The 20,714-nt window shown below is 38.8% G+C and overlaps 1 protein-coding gene across 5 annotated transcripts in view; it reads left to right on the forward strand.

Moving 5' to 3' along the window:
• Window positions 1–20,714, forward strand: part of CHD9 (chromodomain helicase DNA binding protein 9) — a 199,385-nt gene that overhangs the window by 68,314 nt on the left and 110,357 nt on the right. For 2 of the 5 annotated variants that reach the window (XM_056136931.1, XM_056136932.1), the window contains exon 1: window positions 19,395–19,745. The exons of 2 other annotated variants lie outside the window; for them this stretch is intronic. In XM_056136931.1, the coding sequence (XP_055992906.1) occupies window positions 19,716–19,745 (30 nt within the window). In that variant the 5' untranslated portion in view covers window positions 19,395–19,715. Of the gene's footprint in view, window positions 1–19,394; window positions 19,746–19,847; window positions 20,123–20,714 lie in introns of those variants that run through there. One more of the 5 variants, XM_056136934.1, reaches the window with a different exon arrangement.

Genomic DNA, 20,714 nt, shown 5'->3' on the forward strand with positions numbered 1-20,714 from the left:
TGGCCTCCAAGCCATGGAGTAAACCTCTTGGTACTTATCTTGGCTATTCTTGGGTGTTAGTCTCCTATTTTGTTAGTTTATGTTCCTCAGATGAATGCAATCTTTCTATGTCTGTCCCTCTCTTTCTGACTCATTTCGCTTTGCATGATCTTTCCATGTAGTACCACTTGTATGTAAATTTCATGACTTCATTTTTTCTAACTGCTACATAGTACTCTATTGTGTAGATGTACCAAAGTTTCTTTAACCATTCATCTGTTTTCAGGCACTCAGGTTTTTTCCAGATTCTGGCCATTGTAAACAGTGCTGCAATGAACAAACAAGTGCAGATGCCACTTTGACTATATTTTTTTGCCTCTCTGGAATATATTCCCAGGAGTGGTAAAGTAAAGTAAAAAAAGTAAAGGCCCTCCCGTTGATCATCGATTTGCTCGAGCGGGCCCAGTAACGTCTCCATTGGAGACTTTGTTGTTACTGTGTCTGGCATATCGAATACTCTCGGTAGCTTGCCGGGCTCTCCGAGAGGGGAAGAGGAATCGAACTCGGGTCGGCCATGTTGGCTACGTGCAAGGCAGACGCCCTACCCGCTGTGCTACCGCTCTTGCTGGGTCAAATGGGAGCGCAGTTTCAAATGGGACAGCTTCCCCCTCTGGGGTGTCCCAATGACAGTAACCTACTGCGGGGTCTGGATGCATTTCTGCCAAAAGCCACTGGGTTCCGAGATTTGTTTCTGAGTCTTTGGGATCATGGCCATTAATCTGTTTCATCAGGAACCAGAGAGGCTGTTTGTGGGTGGTAACTCGGGGTCTCGTTGGGATGAGGAGGGAAGGGCGGCTCCACTCCCATTTTGTGAGGCCCCATGTGTATTGCAGGCCCAAAGCTGGCTGTCCAGTGGCCTCTGGAGGATGGAGTCCACCGGGCTGCCAGGGGGAACAGGCCAAGGTACAAAATCTATTCCCACGTGGGTTTTCCCAGCACCGGTAACCTACTGCAGGGACCGGATGCATTTCTGCCAAAAGCCGCTGGGTTTCAAGATTTGTTTCTGAGTCTCTGGGATCATGGCCATTAAGCAATTCAATCAGGAACCAGAGAGGCCATGCCTCCAATTATATAGCTGAGCCAGAGGTGGTTTGTGGGTGTGTCTCCCTCATACCTAACTTTTGGCTGTTTACTTTCTTGGTAAACTTTGCCCCAAGGTTTTGGGCTCTGGCCAAAGACACAGCAGGAATTTTGGGGTATCTGGAAGTCTGAAGGTACCATCAGGCCACTGCTGCACTCGCCTCCCCGGTATAGATTGACCTGCTGAGGCACTATACCCCCCAGTACTTGAAAGTATTTTAAAAGTAACTTTCGGAAAATTAACATGGTAAATATTGACAACATAATTATAGGTAGGAATCTGGGAGTAACATTTGCATAGTGCTTTTCAGGGGAAGGGCTTCTTATGGGTGCTCAGAGGTCCCAGATCACTCACCAGACTGTATCGACATGACAGTTCAGTGCTTGGACCCAGTAAGGCTGTGCTGTTGCTCACAGGCCATTTGGGCCATACTTAGTAGGACTTAGGAGCATCAGAACCACAGCAGGGAACCATGTATTGCTAGGGATCGAACTTAGGGCCTCAGACACACCCTCTAGCCCTTTGAGTTTTTCCCAACCCCTGCATAGTATATTGTTAAAGTGGTTTTATTTACATTTGTCTGGCATTTTTAGTAATATCTTGGCATATATATTATTTCTGTGTATTTGTCATTCTGGAATTTACATATCAATGTTTGAGGCATCAAGAACTCAGGCTGTCAGAAAAATCAGATAGAAAAATTCAGTGCTTAGCAGACATTTGATTCTACGTTCATTAGTTTTCTCTTCACCAAATTACCTTTCACTCATAGCAGCATAAGCGAGAAACAATCTTTGCTATTTATGTATTGGGTACTGTGGTAGGTACTACAAGCTCTTATCATTGTGGTTGTGCCCAATCCCCCCCACCTCCCAGAACAAAACAGTGTAGAAAAAAGAAGGTATATTATCCAATACTCTTATCAGAATCAAGAAGTTTAACATATGGTAATAATATACACAACAGGTATTATTACGTAGTAATGTGCTTTACAGTCCAAATTCATATTTCTTAAATTATACTCAGTACTTTTTAACGATAGGGGGGAAAGGTTAAGGGGCTTTGAGGCCCCACCGTGTGATATTTAGGTTACTTCTGGCACCACATGGGGTGCTGGGAATTGAACCAGAGTTGGTCACATGCAATGCAAGGCAAGTCCCTTAATCTGTACTGTATCTGGGCCCGAAATATTTAAATATTAAATATTTAAAATCCAGGACCTACCTAATCAAGAGTTAGGCATTGTGAACCAAGGAGATGGCTCTGGGCAATATTTCTTAACTTCCCCTAAGATTGACCCCCTAATCTCATGCCATGGGCCCCTATATATGTGAGTTTCACTTGTGCCAGCCTTAAAATATCTGAGGAACCTCTGGAGGTCATAAGGCCTTCAGGTTGAGAAGTGCTGACTCAGAGGACTAGAGTGCATGTTCCTCAAGCCCCTCAGGACCCCTATGCCACCTGGAGCACCTAATTTGGAGTAGCCCTTGGACATCATAGGATGTGGTCTCCCCACCACCACCAACCAAAGGCATTTAATTGTTGCTGTCTCTTCGGTCCTTAAAATAATACAATTTTTTCTTGACCCTTTTGTTGTTCTTCCTGGTTTTAACTTTTGTTTCCTCCTTTTCCTTCTTTATTATTGTTGTTGATGTTGTCTGTTGCAGTGACTACCAATACTTAACTGAGATGCATGAAGATGGTGCTTACAAACTTGGTTGGGTGCATACCAGGGCACCCGCTCTATTTTGTGGGATGGGGGCAAGAGACTGGCTCTCAAGTGGTGCTCCTCCCAAGGCCCCTCCCAGCTAGGTTGTGGTACTGCACAGACCTTGTAGTTTTGGGGATTACATAGGTCACCACAGCAGTGAGTGTTTGGGCGTGTTAGGGTGTCAGGGGGATTGAGCTAAGGTCAGCTACATGCAAGGCATGTATCTTAACCTTTGGACAATTTTCTCTGTCCCCTGAATTCACATTCTTTGAAAAATTTCAATTTATTGTCATCATTCTCTGCCCCTCTCAGAGAGCCCGGCAAGCTACCCAGAGTATCTCGCCCGCAAGGCAAAGCCTGGCAAGGTACCCGTGACATATTTGATATGCCAAACACAGTAACAAGTGTCACAATTACTGGGCCCGCTCGAGCAAATTGATGAACAACAGGAGGACAGTGACAGTGACTTTATTTGATATTTGACCTCTAGAAATTTTTTTCAAGTTAACTTGTTGCCCTTAAGTCCCCACTCATCTCTAAGTATATTTCTGTGTTATAGCTCAAGAGAATGTTTTTAATTTCCTTGCTGGAGACCCAGAATCAGTCATTTCTTCATGGGACTCATTCACTTTAACCTTGTGTAATGCAGGAAGAACTTAGCGTACATTTGTATAACGTCTTTCTTGTGTTTTTGTGTTGGAAGTTTAATGATTATATGAAGAATTTTAGAAATTTCTGACCTTAGCTTTACCTGTTCTTTGTCAACATCTGTAATTCTGTTGTGTCGTATATGAAGTAAGTGTTCCTTGCCTGGTATTTTATTTCAGTTAAAATTTTATTAGAAAGAGGCACTTAAGTTTGTTTATTTGGTTGGTTGGCTTTTGGCCATTCCCAGCAGTGCTCAAAGGCGATTCCTGGCTTTGTGCTCAGTAATGACCCCTGGTGGTACTTGAGGTACCATATGTGGTGCTAGGAATGCAAAACAAGGTCCTCAACAACCCATCTGCTCTTTCTTTGGCTTTAAGTAGGTTTGGGTTTTGTTGTTGTTGTTGTTGTTGTTGTTTTTCTTTTGGTGAATACAGATTTTTGGTACCTTGCTGTAGACTAAGCAGTGATGTAATTGTGAATCTTTGTGAATAATACATTCATTTATTGAATCAAATCATTGTGAGCAGTCATGTGTAAGACAGAATTTTAGGCATTCAGCTTTTTAAAATTATTTAGGAGGGAAAAAGGACCCATATAACAAATATGCATTAAACATTCCCCCCAAATAATTTATCAAGACAACATGCAGTATACAGAAAAAATACAGTCTTAAATGATAGGGAATTCTAAAATGTCAGTTTTACCTAAGTTCTTTGTTTTGGAATCCGGGCTTTCTCTAGGCTCTGTGTTCAGTGCTTACTCCAGGTTCTGTGCTCAGGGATCACTCCAGGAAGGCCCAGAGACCATATGGGGTAGCTGGGATTGGACCCTGGTCAGCAATGTGCACGGTAAAAACCCTACCTGCTGTGCTATACCTCTGGCCTCTTATGTAAGATACTTTTCTGTGTCTCTCATCAGAGGAGAAGAAATTTGGAAAGCATAAAGAAGAAAAGTTAGTCTTCACCATATAAACTAGAAATAACACTTATCTTGTTTTAGGATCACACCAGGCAGTGTTCAGGTCTAACTCCTGGCATTACACTCAGAGATCACTTCTGTCTGGGCGCTGGGAACCATGTGGGGTGCCGGATTGGCTGCATGCAAGGCAAATTTGCCCTATCCTCTGTAATATTTATTGCCCCATAATAACAAGTTTTTGTAGAATATATATCTTTTACTCTGTACCTGTATACCTATTTTTTAAAAAGAATTTAATACTTGAGCTTTAGTTAGATGTAATCGACATAATGAACAGCGCATATGCAAAAAGGACACAAAACCACATAGAAAATAAACAGGGAAAGTTTAATATTAACTAAGCTGATTTAGAGTGATGTGAAACCAGCTACTAAAGTCGTAAAGGGAATTCTAAAGAGTACAAAAAAGAGCAGAAAAGGGGAGCAGCCACCACCTCTAGGATGAACGCACTGTATCCAAGGAAGGATCAAGTCTAGGGCATGAATTTCTCACTAGGGCTGTACCTCCGAGCAGTATATACTAATGTAGTGAATCAGAGTTAGACTATTGAAAACCTGTAGTAATACAGATTTAAGTGCTATAAATTAGTCTTTCTCAAAAGAAAAAAAAACCAAGCTCTTTTTGACTATGGCCTCCTTTTGACCTTGTTGCCTTCCTATTAGTCCTATGTTTTGATCCCCTCTTTTGCATTTTTATGAGGGTCCACAATTAATTTTTTTATCATATGATGGTAAATGTGACATCTTAATTTATAAATTATACTAGGATCAAGTTTTCATAGTTTAATAAACCTAAGATTTGATAATTATTAAAATAGGAAAGATTGATAAAATGTGACAACGTATAGAAAAGATAAAACGCACTTTTGCAAAACACGGTATTTTTATGATTTTATTTTAATAATGATTTATGTAATAATTGATTACAAAATTATTTTATATTTGAAGTCAAAACACAGCTATCTTAGATTTTATAGTATACAGGAATCAGTACTATTTTTTTAAACCAGATATACTGATTTCCAAATTATTGCTTGATTTCTAAAATTGCGGTTGTTTATCTATTCCTTTATAACACATTTTCAGCACTTTAGAAAGTTTTTTGGGAGGTCAGAGCAGTACAGTGGGTAGGGTGCTTGCCTTGCATGTGGCTGACCAAGGTTCCATCCCGTCACCCCATAAGATCTCCAAGCCCGCCAGAAGTGATCACTGTGAACAGAGTCAGGAGTAAGCACTCCTGAGCACTGCCAAGTGTGGCCCAAAAACCACACACAAGTTTTTTTTTTTTAATTTTATTTTAATCACCATGAGATACAGTTACAGACTTAGAAACTTTCGTGATTTTGTTTCAGTCATACAATGTTCAAGTACCCATCCTTCCACACACAAAATTTGTTTGTTCTTTTGAGGCCACACTAGGTGGTGCTCAGGGCTTACTCTTGACTCTATGCTCATGGATCACTCCCGGAAGTGCTCAGGGGACCAGATGGCATGCCAGGGTTGTATCCATATGTACAAGGCTAATGTGCACCTACCCAGAGAGCACACCACCTGCTGCACTATCTCTCTGGCTCCTCAGCACTTTCTTAATAGCAACAAGCATGGTTCTATCACTTAGTGAATTGGTCCATAAGGATTAGAAAGTTCAATTTATGAAATTTCATCATTAAGCATCTCTTTCATGAAGCTGTTAGCTACCTGAATGAAATAATTTTCATCTTTGTTCTTGGCATTAGTCATTTATTTTCACTTCTAGGTCAAACAACAAACTTTTTGGAGGTGGGATGTCAGTTTCTTTGGAAAAGCACTAATTTTGAATTCTATTCCTACCATCAACTATTATAGTAACCTTAGGTGTATTTTCTCATTTGGAATATATGTGTACGTGTGTATATGTACATATGTATATATATTTTGCATTTCTGACTAATGTGCCAATTTCAACTTGGTTTTTAAATTGTTAAGTCAGCTGTGTTTATTAATGATGGTTTCTGGCTTTAAGTTTTTTTCAAACATGTATGAGGATGTGATTTAAATCCAGGACTTTATACTTGTGAAGCCGTCCCTCAACCACTGAACTATGTTCAATGTTGGCTTGTAAACTTTTGTATATTTCCCCATTATCAGTGGTTTTTTGAGGAGTAGTAGTTCATAGATAGTTGGTTACTATTGGTTACTCTCTGACATTCTTGAAATGTGTTATCTTTATTTCAGTGTGCTTTCTCAATTTAATTGTTCCTTTCAGGGAAATATTGGCTAAGATGGTGGTAAGTTGAAAGAATTTAAATAATTTGGAGAAAACAAGTGAGTTAAGGATCTCGCTTCCACTTTCTCTCTCTTCCTTATTCTCTCCTCTCTCCCGTAGACCTCTCTCTCTCTCTCTCTCTCTCACATTTTCTCAGACACACACACACACACACACACACGTCCCTGATGGTGTTAGTAGCTACTCTCAGCTCTGTCCTCGGGGATCATGCATAACAGTGCCTAGAGGGCAAAGCAGTACCAGGTACGAATCTTGGACCAACTGTATGCAAAGCATACACTAAATCCATTGAGCTATCTTTCAGGCTTCAAGTTAAGAATTTCTTTTAGATTTTATTTATTTTGAAGGATTAAAAGAGTAAGACGTTCCAAATATTTGAAAACTGTTTCAGTATTATATTAACAAGAAATACAGGTGATAGCCATTTTGGTGGGGAGAATCTAAATCTATTGAAATGAAGAGAATGGATGCATTTAATTTTTAGCCTACATATTATTTGAAAATATGACATGATTTTTGAAAGTGGTATTTAATGAGAACAAGAGCTACAGTTTCTCGTTTCTATTTCAGAATTGAATTTGTGACTGATTATGAAGACCAAAATTATTCTTACATGAAATGTTTTTGGAATAATAAAGCCAGTTAGCAACTCACATGATATATTTAAGCAGAAGTTAGAATGACTATATGAAACTTATTCATAGCAATAGGCACTGTAGCACTGTCCTCCTGTTATTTATTGATTTGCTTGTGTGGGCACCAGTAACGTCTCCATTGTGAGACTTCTTACTGTGTTTGGCATATCGAATATGTCACAGGTAGCTTGCCATGCTTTGCCATGCGGGCGGGATACTCTGGGTACCTTGCGCACCTTGCCAGCCTCTCTGAGAGGTGTGGAGGAATCAAACCCTGGTCAGCCGCGTGCAAGGCAAATGCCCTACCCGCTGTGCTATTGCTCCAGCACATAGCAGTAGGCAGCAGTATGTAGCTAATATTAAAAGTAACAATATTTTTGCTGAGGTATAGTATAAATTACAATTACAGTATAACTCAATTTTTGAACTTTTGAGCATTAAATTGATGTAACAAAATGCTTTTAAAACTTTTTTCCTGTATGTAAAACAGGCTAGTGTCCCAGCATAATTTGGAGTGACATCTAAAACACTATGTTTATTTTTTAATTTATGGTAAAGAGTGCTTTAAAAGTTGGTCAGTGGTAGTACTCGAGACATAAGGGTGAGAGCACCAGAGCTATACCAAGAGGTTCTCAGACTGTATGGATGGAATCTAGGGCCGAGCACATGAAAAGTATGTGGCCACAATTGCACCACATTCCTGCAATAAATTCCGGTGTGTGTGTGTGTGTGTGTGTGTGTGTTGGGGTGGAAGAGAGATTTGTAACAGGGAAGAAAAAGAAGTATCAAGTGGGAGGATCTTTGTATTAGATTATTAAAACATGTAATTACATAATTATTGAGATTAAGGAGGTCTTGGCAAAGTCCAACGCAAGGGGAAAGCAGAGGAATGGAAAAAATAGCATCCAAAAATCTAGGATTAGATTCTATTTTGAGCCTTAGTAACAGTCATAGGACAATACTTGAGTATACTAGTACGACTAGGTAAAAGGAATACTAAAGACATTGGATTGTGTTTGAGGATCTAATGGTATTGGCTTCTAAATAAAAGTATTGAGACCCAAATAAATATTAATTTTTTTTTCAAAGTATAGGTTTACTAAGATGCACTTTTTATCCACTAAAATTCCTCTGGGATTGAAGAGGTACAGTAATACAAGTTTTTACAAGTAGGTAGGTTCTGTATCCACACTACAGTAAAGATATAGAATATTACCACACACCCCCTACCCACCAAATAGAAGACTCTTATGCTTCTTTTTAGTCAGCCTCTTAAAGGTATGTAAAGGTTTTTGTGTTAGTATTTTTTGTTATGTAGAATGGAAATGTTGGGTGTCATATGAAATAAAATTATGGAGCTGGAGCGATAGCACAACGGTAGGGCGTTTGCCTTGCACGCAGCCAGCCCGGCCGAGCCAGGTTTGATTCCTCCTTCCCTCTCAGAGAGCCCAGCAAGCTATCAAGAGTTTCTCACCCACACTGCAAAGCCTGGCAAGCTACCCGTGACGTATTCAATATGCCAAACACAGAAACAACAAGTCTCAAAATGGAGACGTTACTGGGCCTGCTCGAGCAAATCGATGAACAACGGGAGGAGAGTGTTTGCGTTTGTAAAAGAACAACTTTGGGAATGGAGAGATAGTACAGCCTCACACGCAACCAATTTGGATTTGACCTTTGGCACCCCATACGCTGCCTGGAATAGTACTGATCACTGCTAGGTATGACCCCCAAATCAAACAAGATAACTCAACTTTGGATTTGGGAGATAAGTCAAGTGGGGACCACACGTCTAGCATGTATGAAGTTCTAAATTCAATTACCAGCATCATCCAAAAACACCAAAACAGACCACCAAACTTAACAAAATGGCAGGGGGTTCTGTTTGCATTTCTACCAGCTTTGTGAGTCAACTAGCTCTTTATCCTCTTTCTTATTTAGAAATTTGGTATTTTAGGGTTGTTTAGCTATTCAAATAGAAATATAGTGGTAGCACATTGTAGCCTGAATTTGCATTTCCTAATGTTTAATAATGTGAGCATCTTGTGTTTATTTGCTACCCATTGGTAGTGTCTTGAAGTATTTTTGTCTTTTTAAAATTAGAATATTTGTTTTTATATTTTGGAATTTTGAAATTTCTTTATATAAGATCATTCATCTTTACTGCAGTAATTAACAGTAACATTTGTTGAATGCTTATTAAATGTCAAGTGTTATTCTACTATCTTTTATTGTAGTATCTTGTTCAAATTCATAGCATTTGTCTTAGGTTGGATCACATTATTATTCTCATCCTACAGACAATAAAACTGTGCCAACACTGAAAAAGTCTTAGAGATACCAATTGACTATGGTGTTGATTTGTGAATAGCAACATTGTATCATTGTATCACTCTCATCCGGGTATTCGCCTAGCTTGCCTGTCTCTATTCCTCTCAGCCCTGAGATTTTAGCAGCCTCTCCTTACTCATCTTTCCCAACCATTGGAGGCTTTTTCAGGGTCAGGGGAATGAGACCTGTTATCGTTACTGGTTTTGGCATGTCGAATACCCCACAGGGAGCTGCCGGGGTCTCCGAGAGGCATATATATTTCTCTCTATGATTTATTGCCTACTGTCTGAACTTCATCAGACATGGTGTGGTAATCATGGAAAATGGGTAGGAAGCGTCTTGTGATGTGTCCAGGAATATGTTCACTCATATTTGAGGCTCGTCCGAGCATCCAGAAAGCGGCCTGGAGTGTGGTGGCAGTTGGGTAGTGGAGGTCGGCTGCGAGGCTGCCCTTGGGGCAGGGAGGGCTCTTGCCCACCCCTCCTCTGGGGCGCCCCAAGTGAAAACAGCCTGGAGTGGAGTCAGTGGTATGGTTGTGGGGGCCTCATTTTATACTCCCGTCAGGGAGGAACAGCCGTGAGTTCTGGTGGGTACCTGGTGCCGGCAGGGCGTGGCTTATGGGTGTAAACCCTGGGTCATACAGATTTTTTTTTATTTTAAATTCTTACAGTTTTTAAAATATTTAAAAAATACTTTGACATTAATATATTTAGGGAACTCATTTTCTCCAACCATATTTTCTATAGATAAGAAACGGTAAAATGGAATCATTGCTAGTCCTAGTTTTCATTCTTTTGCAAGTCTTAAAAGATTTGAAAACATACTTAATTGGTACTGACATTTAAAAATTGTTATTAGATCAAGATCTCCTTGTTTTCCCATGTCTTTCACTGAATATTACTGAGTTATAAGGCAAAACTGCAAAGTTAGTACAATCCTAAAACTTCCTGGGCTGGAGCGATAGCACAGCGGGTAGGGCATTTGCCTTGCACGCAGCCAACATGGCCGACCCGAGTTCGATTCCTCCGCCCCTCTCGGAGAGCCCGGCAAGCTACCGAGAGTATTCGATATGCCAGACACAGTAACAACAAAGTCTCCAATGGAGACGTTACTGGGCCCGCTCGAGCAAATCGATGATCAACGGGAGGGAAAAAAAAAAAAACTTCCTCATTTCTACTACTATCCTGGGCCGTCCCAGTGCAACCTTTTGTTGTTGTTGTTGTTGTCTCGGCCACAGCTGATGGTGCTCTGGGCTTATTCCTAACTCTGCACTCAGGAATCATTCCAGGTGATGGTCCAGAGACCATATGGGGTGCCATGGATTGAACCAGGGTCAGCCCATGTACAAGGCAAGCACCCTGCTGCTTTATTATCTTTCCAGCCTCATACCTGAACAATCTTTATTTTGATAGTGGTCCAGAACCCACATCGCTTACTGAAAATGATTATAATTGTGGTTAGTTCTTTGGCAGGGAGAGTACACCTGGCTGTGCCTAGGGATCACACTTGTTTGTGCTCAGGGGATTAAAACCCAGGCTGGCCTCTTGAAAGAACAGTACCTTACCTGGGGCACTACTTCTGTGGCCCCTCGCTGTTGGTTACATTATATTACATGGGGAAATAAGCTTATGAAAGAAATAAGGTAGTCTTAAAGGGTTTAAACACAAAACTCTCTGCAGGAGTAAAATTCCAAAATTGATATATGTACCTCCTGGTTGGAATATTGCCAACCAGAGAAGCTCAACAGAGCTTCATGTTAAAGGTTTTATTGGAGCCCTATTACATAGATATGGTTGATTAATTGATAGCCCATGGGTTTGATCTCAACCTCCTGGTTAACTGACACCAGGTAATTCAAAGTTCACACTCTAAATGCATGGTTGATTTAAGCAGGCCACATCAAGTAACTAGCCTCTACTAAACAAAGGCACTCCTGTCAGGTAGTTCTCTCCCAGAAGCTTAGGACAAAGGTCTAACTTTCTTTGAGCAAGGCTAAATTCTTTATTGCAGAAGTATACATACTATTAGAAAAATTGAGCCTTCTGAAACTTTGTTCAGTCTTTATTTTACATATATCCAGGTTTTGTTTTTTAAGAAATCCTTTGTGTTGGGCTGCAGATATATGAAGACATAGTCCCTGTGTACCGAGTTTGATGTAAGTTTGAGATTTTGTTTCCTTTGATTTTATGGTAAACTGTTAGTTAACAATTCAGGAGATACTGAAATCTAACTTGAATTGTAATGGAATTGTCCTGAAATAGAAGTGTTCATTGATCTCTTAGAAAGAACAGTGTTTTTCATTTTTATAAACTAGGAACCAGTATACAAGTATATGTTTTTAAGAACACACACACACACACTATATATATATATATATATATATACACACACATACATATGTTTTAAGGAATACATAGGTATATATTGTGCATATTAAGATATGGCACAAAATATTGGCCTGTACTTAGAAAGAATATTAATGTCTACATATTAAACTGATGGTCCATAATGATATTTCAGCTCACTGGTCAAAAGCAGTCTTCAAAAATCAGATTATCAAGAATAAAAGTATTTCCTTTATCATATGTTAATTTAAATAATTAAAAGTATTTTTTATTTTAAATAAAGTACTTCCTTTGGATAAATACTAGATGAACAGACCAGGAAGTATGTCGCTGGTGCACATGTTATCCGATAGGAAGACTCTGTGTGTGCACACAGATAAACAGCCACTGCACACATGCCAGGTAAGTGCTGTACTGGAAGGCCATGTTTCCAGCCCAGGAACCTTTTTATTCAAGTATGTGAGTCAGTGGTAGACTCCACTGCCTTACGTGTACAAGATTTGGGTTGATTCTCAGTACTACCACAAACACCACACAAATAACAGTAAAAAGGTGTGAAATCTGTACATTGGTCATTTTGCTTTTCTCATTACTCATACCTGTTTAACATATTGGACACCAGAACTGCAATTTAATTAAGCCACATCCAATTGTATGCTTCCAGTGATATCAACATGTTCATTTTTTTCCTTTTCTTTTTCTTTTACAATTTGATAAAGTCAGTTTATTAGTTGCTGATTTTATTTTGGGGAGGGGTCACACCCGGCGATGCACAGGGGTCACTCCTGACTCTGCACTCAGGAACTACCCCTGGCGGTGCTCAGGGGACCATATGGGATGCTGGGAATTGAACCCGGCTTGGCCCCGTGCAAGGCAAACGTCCTACCCGCTGTGCTATCGCTCTAGCCCCAACATGTTCATTTTGAATCCTCTTTTGTCTGATATGTGCTGTTACCGGTAGAATACTTCTTTTCATTTTCTTCAGATTTCAGTATAAACAGCCTTGCATTAGACCTTCCCTGAATTTGTTCTAAAGTGGTTGGTAATCTTATCACAGTGAATGGTGTCATCATATTCTTACTCTCTGCATCACCTTTACCCTTACATGATGGTTTTGCTGTTTACTACCTCCCTCTCTAAAATGGTAATTCAGTTAGAGCTGGAACTTTATCCTGATGGTTATTTTATTCCCAGCACTTATGACAGTGTTTGGTATAGTATGCATTCAAATAGTGTCTCGAAAGTTATCTTGGCTTGTGTGTTTCTTAAATAAAATTGGTGTTGTCAATTAAAGTATACTGTAATTATCTCCTCCTATGTACCACATTTCTGTCTGTAATTTATAACTGAATTTATCTTTTGGCAAGCTCCTTATACCATATATTTATTTTTCTAAAATTTCCCTCATAATATTTTACTTGGGCTTTTATGACATGTACCATTTTTTTTTCTTAAGTAAGTTTGTGTGTGTACAAGCCTGCTCACTTTTAGCATGTTTTAATGGGCAAGACTAAGTAAGAACTAATGGTAAGGATGCTAAAGAAATGAAATGCCAGTAAGAATCCAGAAGACTTTTACTAAATGCCACTTATTCACAAATTTCAACTGAAAGTGTTCACTTTAGAGGGATTTAGTGTAAACTGAGGAAGTAGAATCTGTTGAATTCTGGAATGTTTCAGTTGAAATTTCTCTTCCTGTTCTTGCAAGAAATAGAGGAAAGCTTCTTATAGTTTTTCCACTTGAGACCCCTTATTGAATGGGTTTTTTGAGGGTGGAAGGTGCTGGGGGACACTGGGCTACTACTCTCTCTATGCTTAGAGGTCACATGTGGGGGTTCTCAGGACCATATGTGGTGCGGGGAATCAAACCTGGGCTGGTGCATTTCTTTCCTCTTCTTTTCGTTTTTTGTTTTTGGAGCCACTTACAACGGTGCTCAGGGCTTCTGTCTGCACTCAGTGATACAGGGGGCCAGGTACTGAACTCAGTTTTGGCTGTGTGGAAGGCAAACAGCCCACCCATCCACAGTACTTTTACTCTCCAGCCCCCCCCCCCCGTGTTTTTGTTTTTGCAGATACATTTATGCACATTTCCTATAAACATGACTTACCTTTCTGTCACTAAACCCTGAGTGTTCAAATCCTTGAAGGAATAAATAGTTGAAATAACTATTCAAGTTACCATAGAATTCTGAAAATGAAAAACTGATTTTGGGGGGTAAGACATTACATATAAAAAATAAGTTTCAGCTGCAGGAACTCCCAGAGTCCCCATTAGGAAAAACTCCAAAGACTTTTCCCTTTGCATTCATCATATTGATACATTTAGAAACAATGTCAAGAGAATTGAGAGCCCTGTGGTTGGCAGCTGTGCTGCTGCCTGATGACTGGGCTGGCTTTGTTGTGCTTCTACTTCATCAGGAGCTCGCACGGGTATAAGAGTATACTTGGATCTGTTTTGTCAGACTGCCACTTGCACACTCCAATCTTTGTTTTAGTCTAGGGATAAATAGATGATGGCAACTTGATACACTGCTTTGGAAAGGTGATTGACTCCTACTAAATTGCCATAGATTCAGTGCCTTATGAACTTTGGACCAACAGTTACCTGTGTGGGAATGTTAGGCAATCACGATACTTCACATCATGATTTTTGTTTTAGGAAGAATTGAACTTAATATACAGGTCTTTGTTCCAGCTCTTCAGGAATATTTTTCTGTTTAATTTTTTTTTTAAATAATGTTAGGCTGCTGTGGATTCAAATTAGCAAACTTAGAAGAAATTGTGGAAATACCTGGGCAGGAGAATGACTTGTGAAGTTTCTTTTTCTATTATTTATGTATTGGTTTGGGGGGCTCACCAGCAATGGTGCCAAGGGTCCTCTCTTGGCTCTCTGCCCAGGAGACCATTTGTGGTGCCAGGGATTTGAACTGGGGTCATGGCTGACTGCCAGCACGAGACAAGTGTCCTGGCTCTGTACTATCTTTCCAGCTCTGAGAAGTCTTTTTAGATGTTTTCCCTTTAAGCAGCATTGTGTGTGTTGTTATTTTATTTTTTTTTTTTTTGTTTTGGAGCCACATGCAGCAGTGCTCAGGGACTATACCCAGAAATACTGCTCTCAAAGCACATGCGTAAATCCTCTGAGCTCTCTCTCCATCTTCTCCTAGGAGGCATTTTAGAAAATATATTGGGGAGGGAGTGTTCATATTATTTATCAAAGTGTTATTCATGTACAGTGTTTCAATTTTTTACAGATACTGTGATGTTTAGAATTACTCTACAGGAAGTGCTTTACATTTTTTACTCGTGCTGAAACTCCTCAGTTTTTCTTTCTCTTTCACATACATTCAACCATTCTGTTGGCTTCTATAAGCAACAGACGTGCTAAAAAACTTTCCAACTTCTTTATAACTTGCCATTTTCTCTTCTTCAAGGAAGAATATTTGACACTCGCTGTGTTTACATCTCCAATATGATTTTGGAGTCAGTCTGTTGTATTCTGACTTCTACCTCAACTACTATTATTCTTAATCAATGAATCAGAAATATATTAAGATGCCAGAAAGTAAAGCAGAACTCAGAACATGATAGAGGTACACAGGACTAATGAACCAATTTGAAGAAACATTTAATGACCAGAACAGGAACAATTTGAACAATGGATTAAAATCATGGTATTAGGTTATATCTATAGAATAAAATAAATGTATTAATATAAACAATTAAGGCAAGGGGAGAAAATAGGTTTATATGTATTAGAATTCCAGTTTGAAATGTAGGCAAAATGGCAGAAATTGAGAATTTTTATTAGGCAAACATCACAGTAATTACTTGTTTTCATATCAGATATGCATCTGTTTTAAATAGGTAATTTTTTTAGGAATTTTTATTGGAACCACTTAGCCTACACCTTAAATCTAATTCTATATGTCATATTTTTTAATGTTTTGCTGTGATTTTTCTTACAAAAATTTGAACATGATATATATACACATATATCATTGAACACACAGGTTTTTTGAGAGCAAGGCCTTTCTTTACCTCTATTTTTAATCTTTAAACAACTTGTACTCTGAAAATTATGACAAACTATAGAAAAATCAAGTGAATTACAAAGAAATTCTCTTTATAACTTAAAATGGGATATAATCATTTTAAAATATATCAATATCTTTTTTTTATTATGACATCCTATGAACAAGGTATTACTTTCATATAAAGAAATCGCCATTTCATTATCCCCTTTCCCTTCCCTATGTTGTACTGATCAGTGGTCTCACTTGCTTTGAGTGCTCACTAGGGGATCACACCTTGGCTGCACTGGACTAGAGCTTGTGAGCTGTGGTGCCTCAGGATCATTGCAGGTTGGTGAACAGGTGGGAGGGACTGAGTTTGTGATTTATGCCTGGGTGGCAGGAATTGAATTTGTGACTCTGCTTGTGAGGCAGCTGCTCCACCACTGAGTTATCCCTGAACCCCGAGAAATTCTTTTACTTTATATATAGTTGGAGGTGATTGCCTACCTCATGTTCCAACACTCCCAGGGACTTGATATAAATATCCCATAGAAAGTTTTTTTTTCTTCTGTATAACCAAAATGAAATGCAGTTAGGATTTTAAAGGGAGGAAGACTTTAAAAAATACATCTCAACCAGATTTTACAAAATTCAATTACTGCCTATTTCAGGGAAAAGACCAACCCATAACACTGAGAAGAAACGTTTGTTTCTACCTTTTTCCCATCTGCAGGGTCCAGCCTGTGGGAAACATGGACTCTGTCCCTGAACTCCTCCCCCTACTCTCGTATGTTTTCTGTGTACCTGGGTAGATTTGGAAATAAACTTCAATAAAAAATACTGATTCACGTAACACCAAAGTGTTGGTATGTTTTTGAAAACCGGTTTTTAAAGGTTGTGTATATTTGTTACCTTTGAAGCAGTGCTGAGAGGGCCTAGGCACCCTCCCATTGATAGCTGGCCTAACTGTGTGGGCCTGGTGCTTCAGAGTTTGACCTGGCAATGCATGGCATGAAGTGAGGTGTGGCTTGGGTTCAGCAATGATGGCGGCCAGACTGAGACCCTGGGCGAGCTTTCTGGAACTCTGAGAGTGGAGGATTTTCAGTGCTAGGGTCAAGCCTGGAGCTATGAGCTATCACCCTGCCCTTAAAATATTTTATTCTAATAGCAGAATTCTGATTGCTGTTGTTTACTGTTTATGGCTAAATATTTGAGGTTTAAAAAATAAGTAATACAATCTATTGAAAACTTGATAGAAGTGAGATATCTGGAAAAGTGTCTTAGGTTCTATGGATACTGTTGGTGAATTACCAGTATTGAATGAAGATAGCAAGGGAAGACACATACTAAAGCCCTGAACCCTCTGATGATTGTCCTAAATTAGAAATCAGAACAAAATTCAGTGTGAACAGAATTAAACCATTAAACCACAAACACACAGATACACACACACACACACACACACACACACACACACACACATGCGCGCACACACTCCAACACCCTTTCTCAATAAGAGTCACTGTTTCTTTTAAATTCTGCTGTAATATTACTTGGTATAGAACAAAGTTTTGGCTCTTGCTGGTTAGCCATATCCTGTTGGTATCTCATTGATTTCTTTTTCTTTTTTATTGGGGGGCGGAGGAGGCGCACAACCGTAGATTCTCGGGGATTACTCCAGCCCACTTAGATTCTATTCCTTCCTTGCACTCAGGAGTCAACTTCTGGCGGTGCTTGGGGAACCATACGGAATGCCGGGGATTGAACTCAGGTTGGCCATGTGCAAGGCAGCGCCATACCTGTTGTACTATTGCTCCAGTTCCTGATTTCTGTAACTTGGAAAGATTGCTAGTAACCAATTTTACTCTAACTAATTTAACTCTAATTAGTATTATCTATATAATTTTTTAAAGTTATTTCTCTTGTTCAGATGAATCTTGGTATGGCGTTTTAAGGCAAATATGATAGGCTGTCCAATATAATTAGCCTTTTAATTCTCCCCATCATTTGCTATTTTTAGAAGGTTGCTTCTGTTTTTCTCAGTATTTTTAGCCGTAAAATGAGTTAACAGTGGTACATATCTCACAAGGTTGTTTTGAAGATTGAGTTAGTATGTCTTCAGAATGGGATCTAGCATGCAATAAGGACTAAAAATTGTTTTTACTATTAAAATTTTTTAACCATTTGCTGTCAGTTCTGTTCTATAATGCAGTATTGTTATCAAAAATCCAATCTTCTCACCTTTAGCACCATTATCCTGTTATCAGTTTAGGATTAAATTAGTTATTATATGTGAAGTGCTAAGACTAGTCCATGGCACTTAGAGATTGTTGGTCTTGTTATTGGTTACAGTGACTTTTATGTTTCTGACTTCAAGCCACTTAGATTCTATTCCTTGCTAATAGTGGTCTTATACTTTTAATTTCTTCTGCTGTACAGATTGTCATATGTTACCCAATCTTATGACCTTTGGTGCCAAAGAGGGGAGTTAAAACAGTTTCTTTGATAAATGTGTCAGTTGACTTACAAGACCAAGTAAAAAAAAAAAATAGAGGAAAACTTAGATTTTCAAGCAGCAATTTTTTTTTTGTTTTTAGCTGTTAAAGGACATTGTTTAAAGATAGTCATTATTGTATAGAAAAGAAAAATAGTACTCTAAGAAAATTCAGGTGGTCTTATTTTTGATGAAATTTTATAAAGTAGGATGTTGATTAAAAATAGTTTCATTATTTTGTCATATTAACCAAACAAATTAATGTATTTATCCGGATCTTAAAAAAAAAACTTGTTTGGTTAGTAGTTCTTTTAGACAGCTTTTTTTGTGTTCATCTCAAAAATCTTGAAATTTTTAGAATCTAAATGAAAATTGTTTCAATACTCTATTTAAAAAATAACTTAAGGCTTTTTGTTAGAAAAATCCTAAGAGATCTTATCTGATTTCTTAAAGAGAAGTCACTTGTTAGGTTCCTTTGCATGACTTGCTTGTTAACCCTTTGCTTATCTTCAACTATTTTTATATTTTAAACGTTTTAGAGTATCATGGAGAGGAGTATTTTCCTCCAATAAAACTTATACTCAGTTTTGGTTTTTAATATTGGTAGGTTCATTAAGCCATTTCCACCTCAGTTTCAGCTTTAAGATGATTTTTAAGAATCAGGTTTTCAGTGTGAATATTTTCAAACTTTCCTGCAGGAAATGGCAGAGTGAGAGTTAATGTGTTACTTGGAGGGAACAGTCCATTGGGGGTTAAATTGCAGAGTCTAATGGAATAATAACTGGTAGCACCATCTGCTGGCCTACTTCCGCAGAAGGAGTCAGTATTTTTAACGACATCTCTAATATTCATGCTGATGCATTTTGATGCTTTGTGCATTCATTTCTTTCTGTGCTTTGTTGGAATCTGGCTATCTGCTTACAGCTATTGAGGAAACTCCGCTTTTTAGGAGGGGTTTACAGCCTTTTTCTTATCTAAATAGGATGAAGCGTGGATATAAACTTGCCAAGGCAGAAATGTGTTGATAAATCACAATGTGTATTTGTGGAGGGTTGTGCATCTCTTGGTTGCAGCTTGCTAAATAGGCCATTTAGGAATCTTCTTTCAATGCTTTTTTCTTGAGCACTGCCTGGGGTGGTGAAAAAGCAGAGGGCAAGCCTTTGTCTGACGCCAAAAATGTCTTCAGTGAAGAGGCCAAGAGGAAGGGTAAGTGAAAGCCTGAATGAGTGGGAGGAGGAGGGGTTCTTTGGGCTAAAAGGCTAATGGGATTGAATAACCTTCCTTATTACTGGCTGCTGCTGCGGGAGTCGTACTGCATCGCCATCTTGAGCTTGTTGCTGTTTTCTCGAGTCTTGGTTATTTGTTATAGCCTGTAGGCCTTAAGGTGGCATTTTAGCGAGCGATTCTAAACCCTCTTTCCTCTCCCAGTGCTGCAGCACTGCTATGAAACCTTTGATGAGGCAGGTATAGAGAGAGAAAAGAAAAAAAAAAGATATCCAGTGAAGCACTGGAATCAGCATGAAAATGTGTTTGGAAATTCCTGGTGTTTTTTCCCTTTGCTCTAGTCAGAGGCATGTTTACGGGTAAGAACATAACAAAACTGTGATCTAAGTATCTGTGAATGAATGCGTGTTTGAAAAAGATATTCTTTCTAAAATGCTGTTGATCTGCTTCTAGTAATATCGCTAAAAACATTAATAATTTTAACGGAATACTATAAAAGTGTTTTCCCCCCCTTCCCAGAATTGCCTGAGCAAAATAGTGATATAGTAAGGGGTAGGGGTGGGGGTTGGGGAAATACACATTTAACTCTTCCACGGAAAAAAACTAAAACTTTTTCTAATTTTAAGTATGGGAATGTCTGTTTACTAACTAGCCATGTTGCTGCATAGATTGTACATTAAAATGATTTAAATTATTGTAGGTTCAGGTTCTAGTTCTAGTTTCTGGTAAAGCAGAAGCCTTTTTCCTAAAAATCATAATAAATTGTAAGAACGAGTCATTATAGAATAAAATTGCTGTTTAAAAAATTTTAATTTCAGAGGACTGGATTGAATAGGAAGGCAAGACATTCCAAATGCACAGAGTCTTTACAGGACAGAATTTGAATCAACTAATCAAAAATGCCATGAAATATCATTGATTCTGCATTATCCTTATTTAACCTTCATTTCA

Source organism: Sorex fumeus, unplaced genomic scaffold (assembly GCF_029834395.1).
Source record: "Sorex fumeus unplaced genomic scaffold, SorFum_2.1 ptg000122l, whole genome shotgun sequence".
Classification (NCBI taxonomy): domain Eukaryota; kingdom Metazoa; phylum Chordata; class Mammalia; order Eulipotyphla; family Soricidae; genus Sorex; species Sorex fumeus.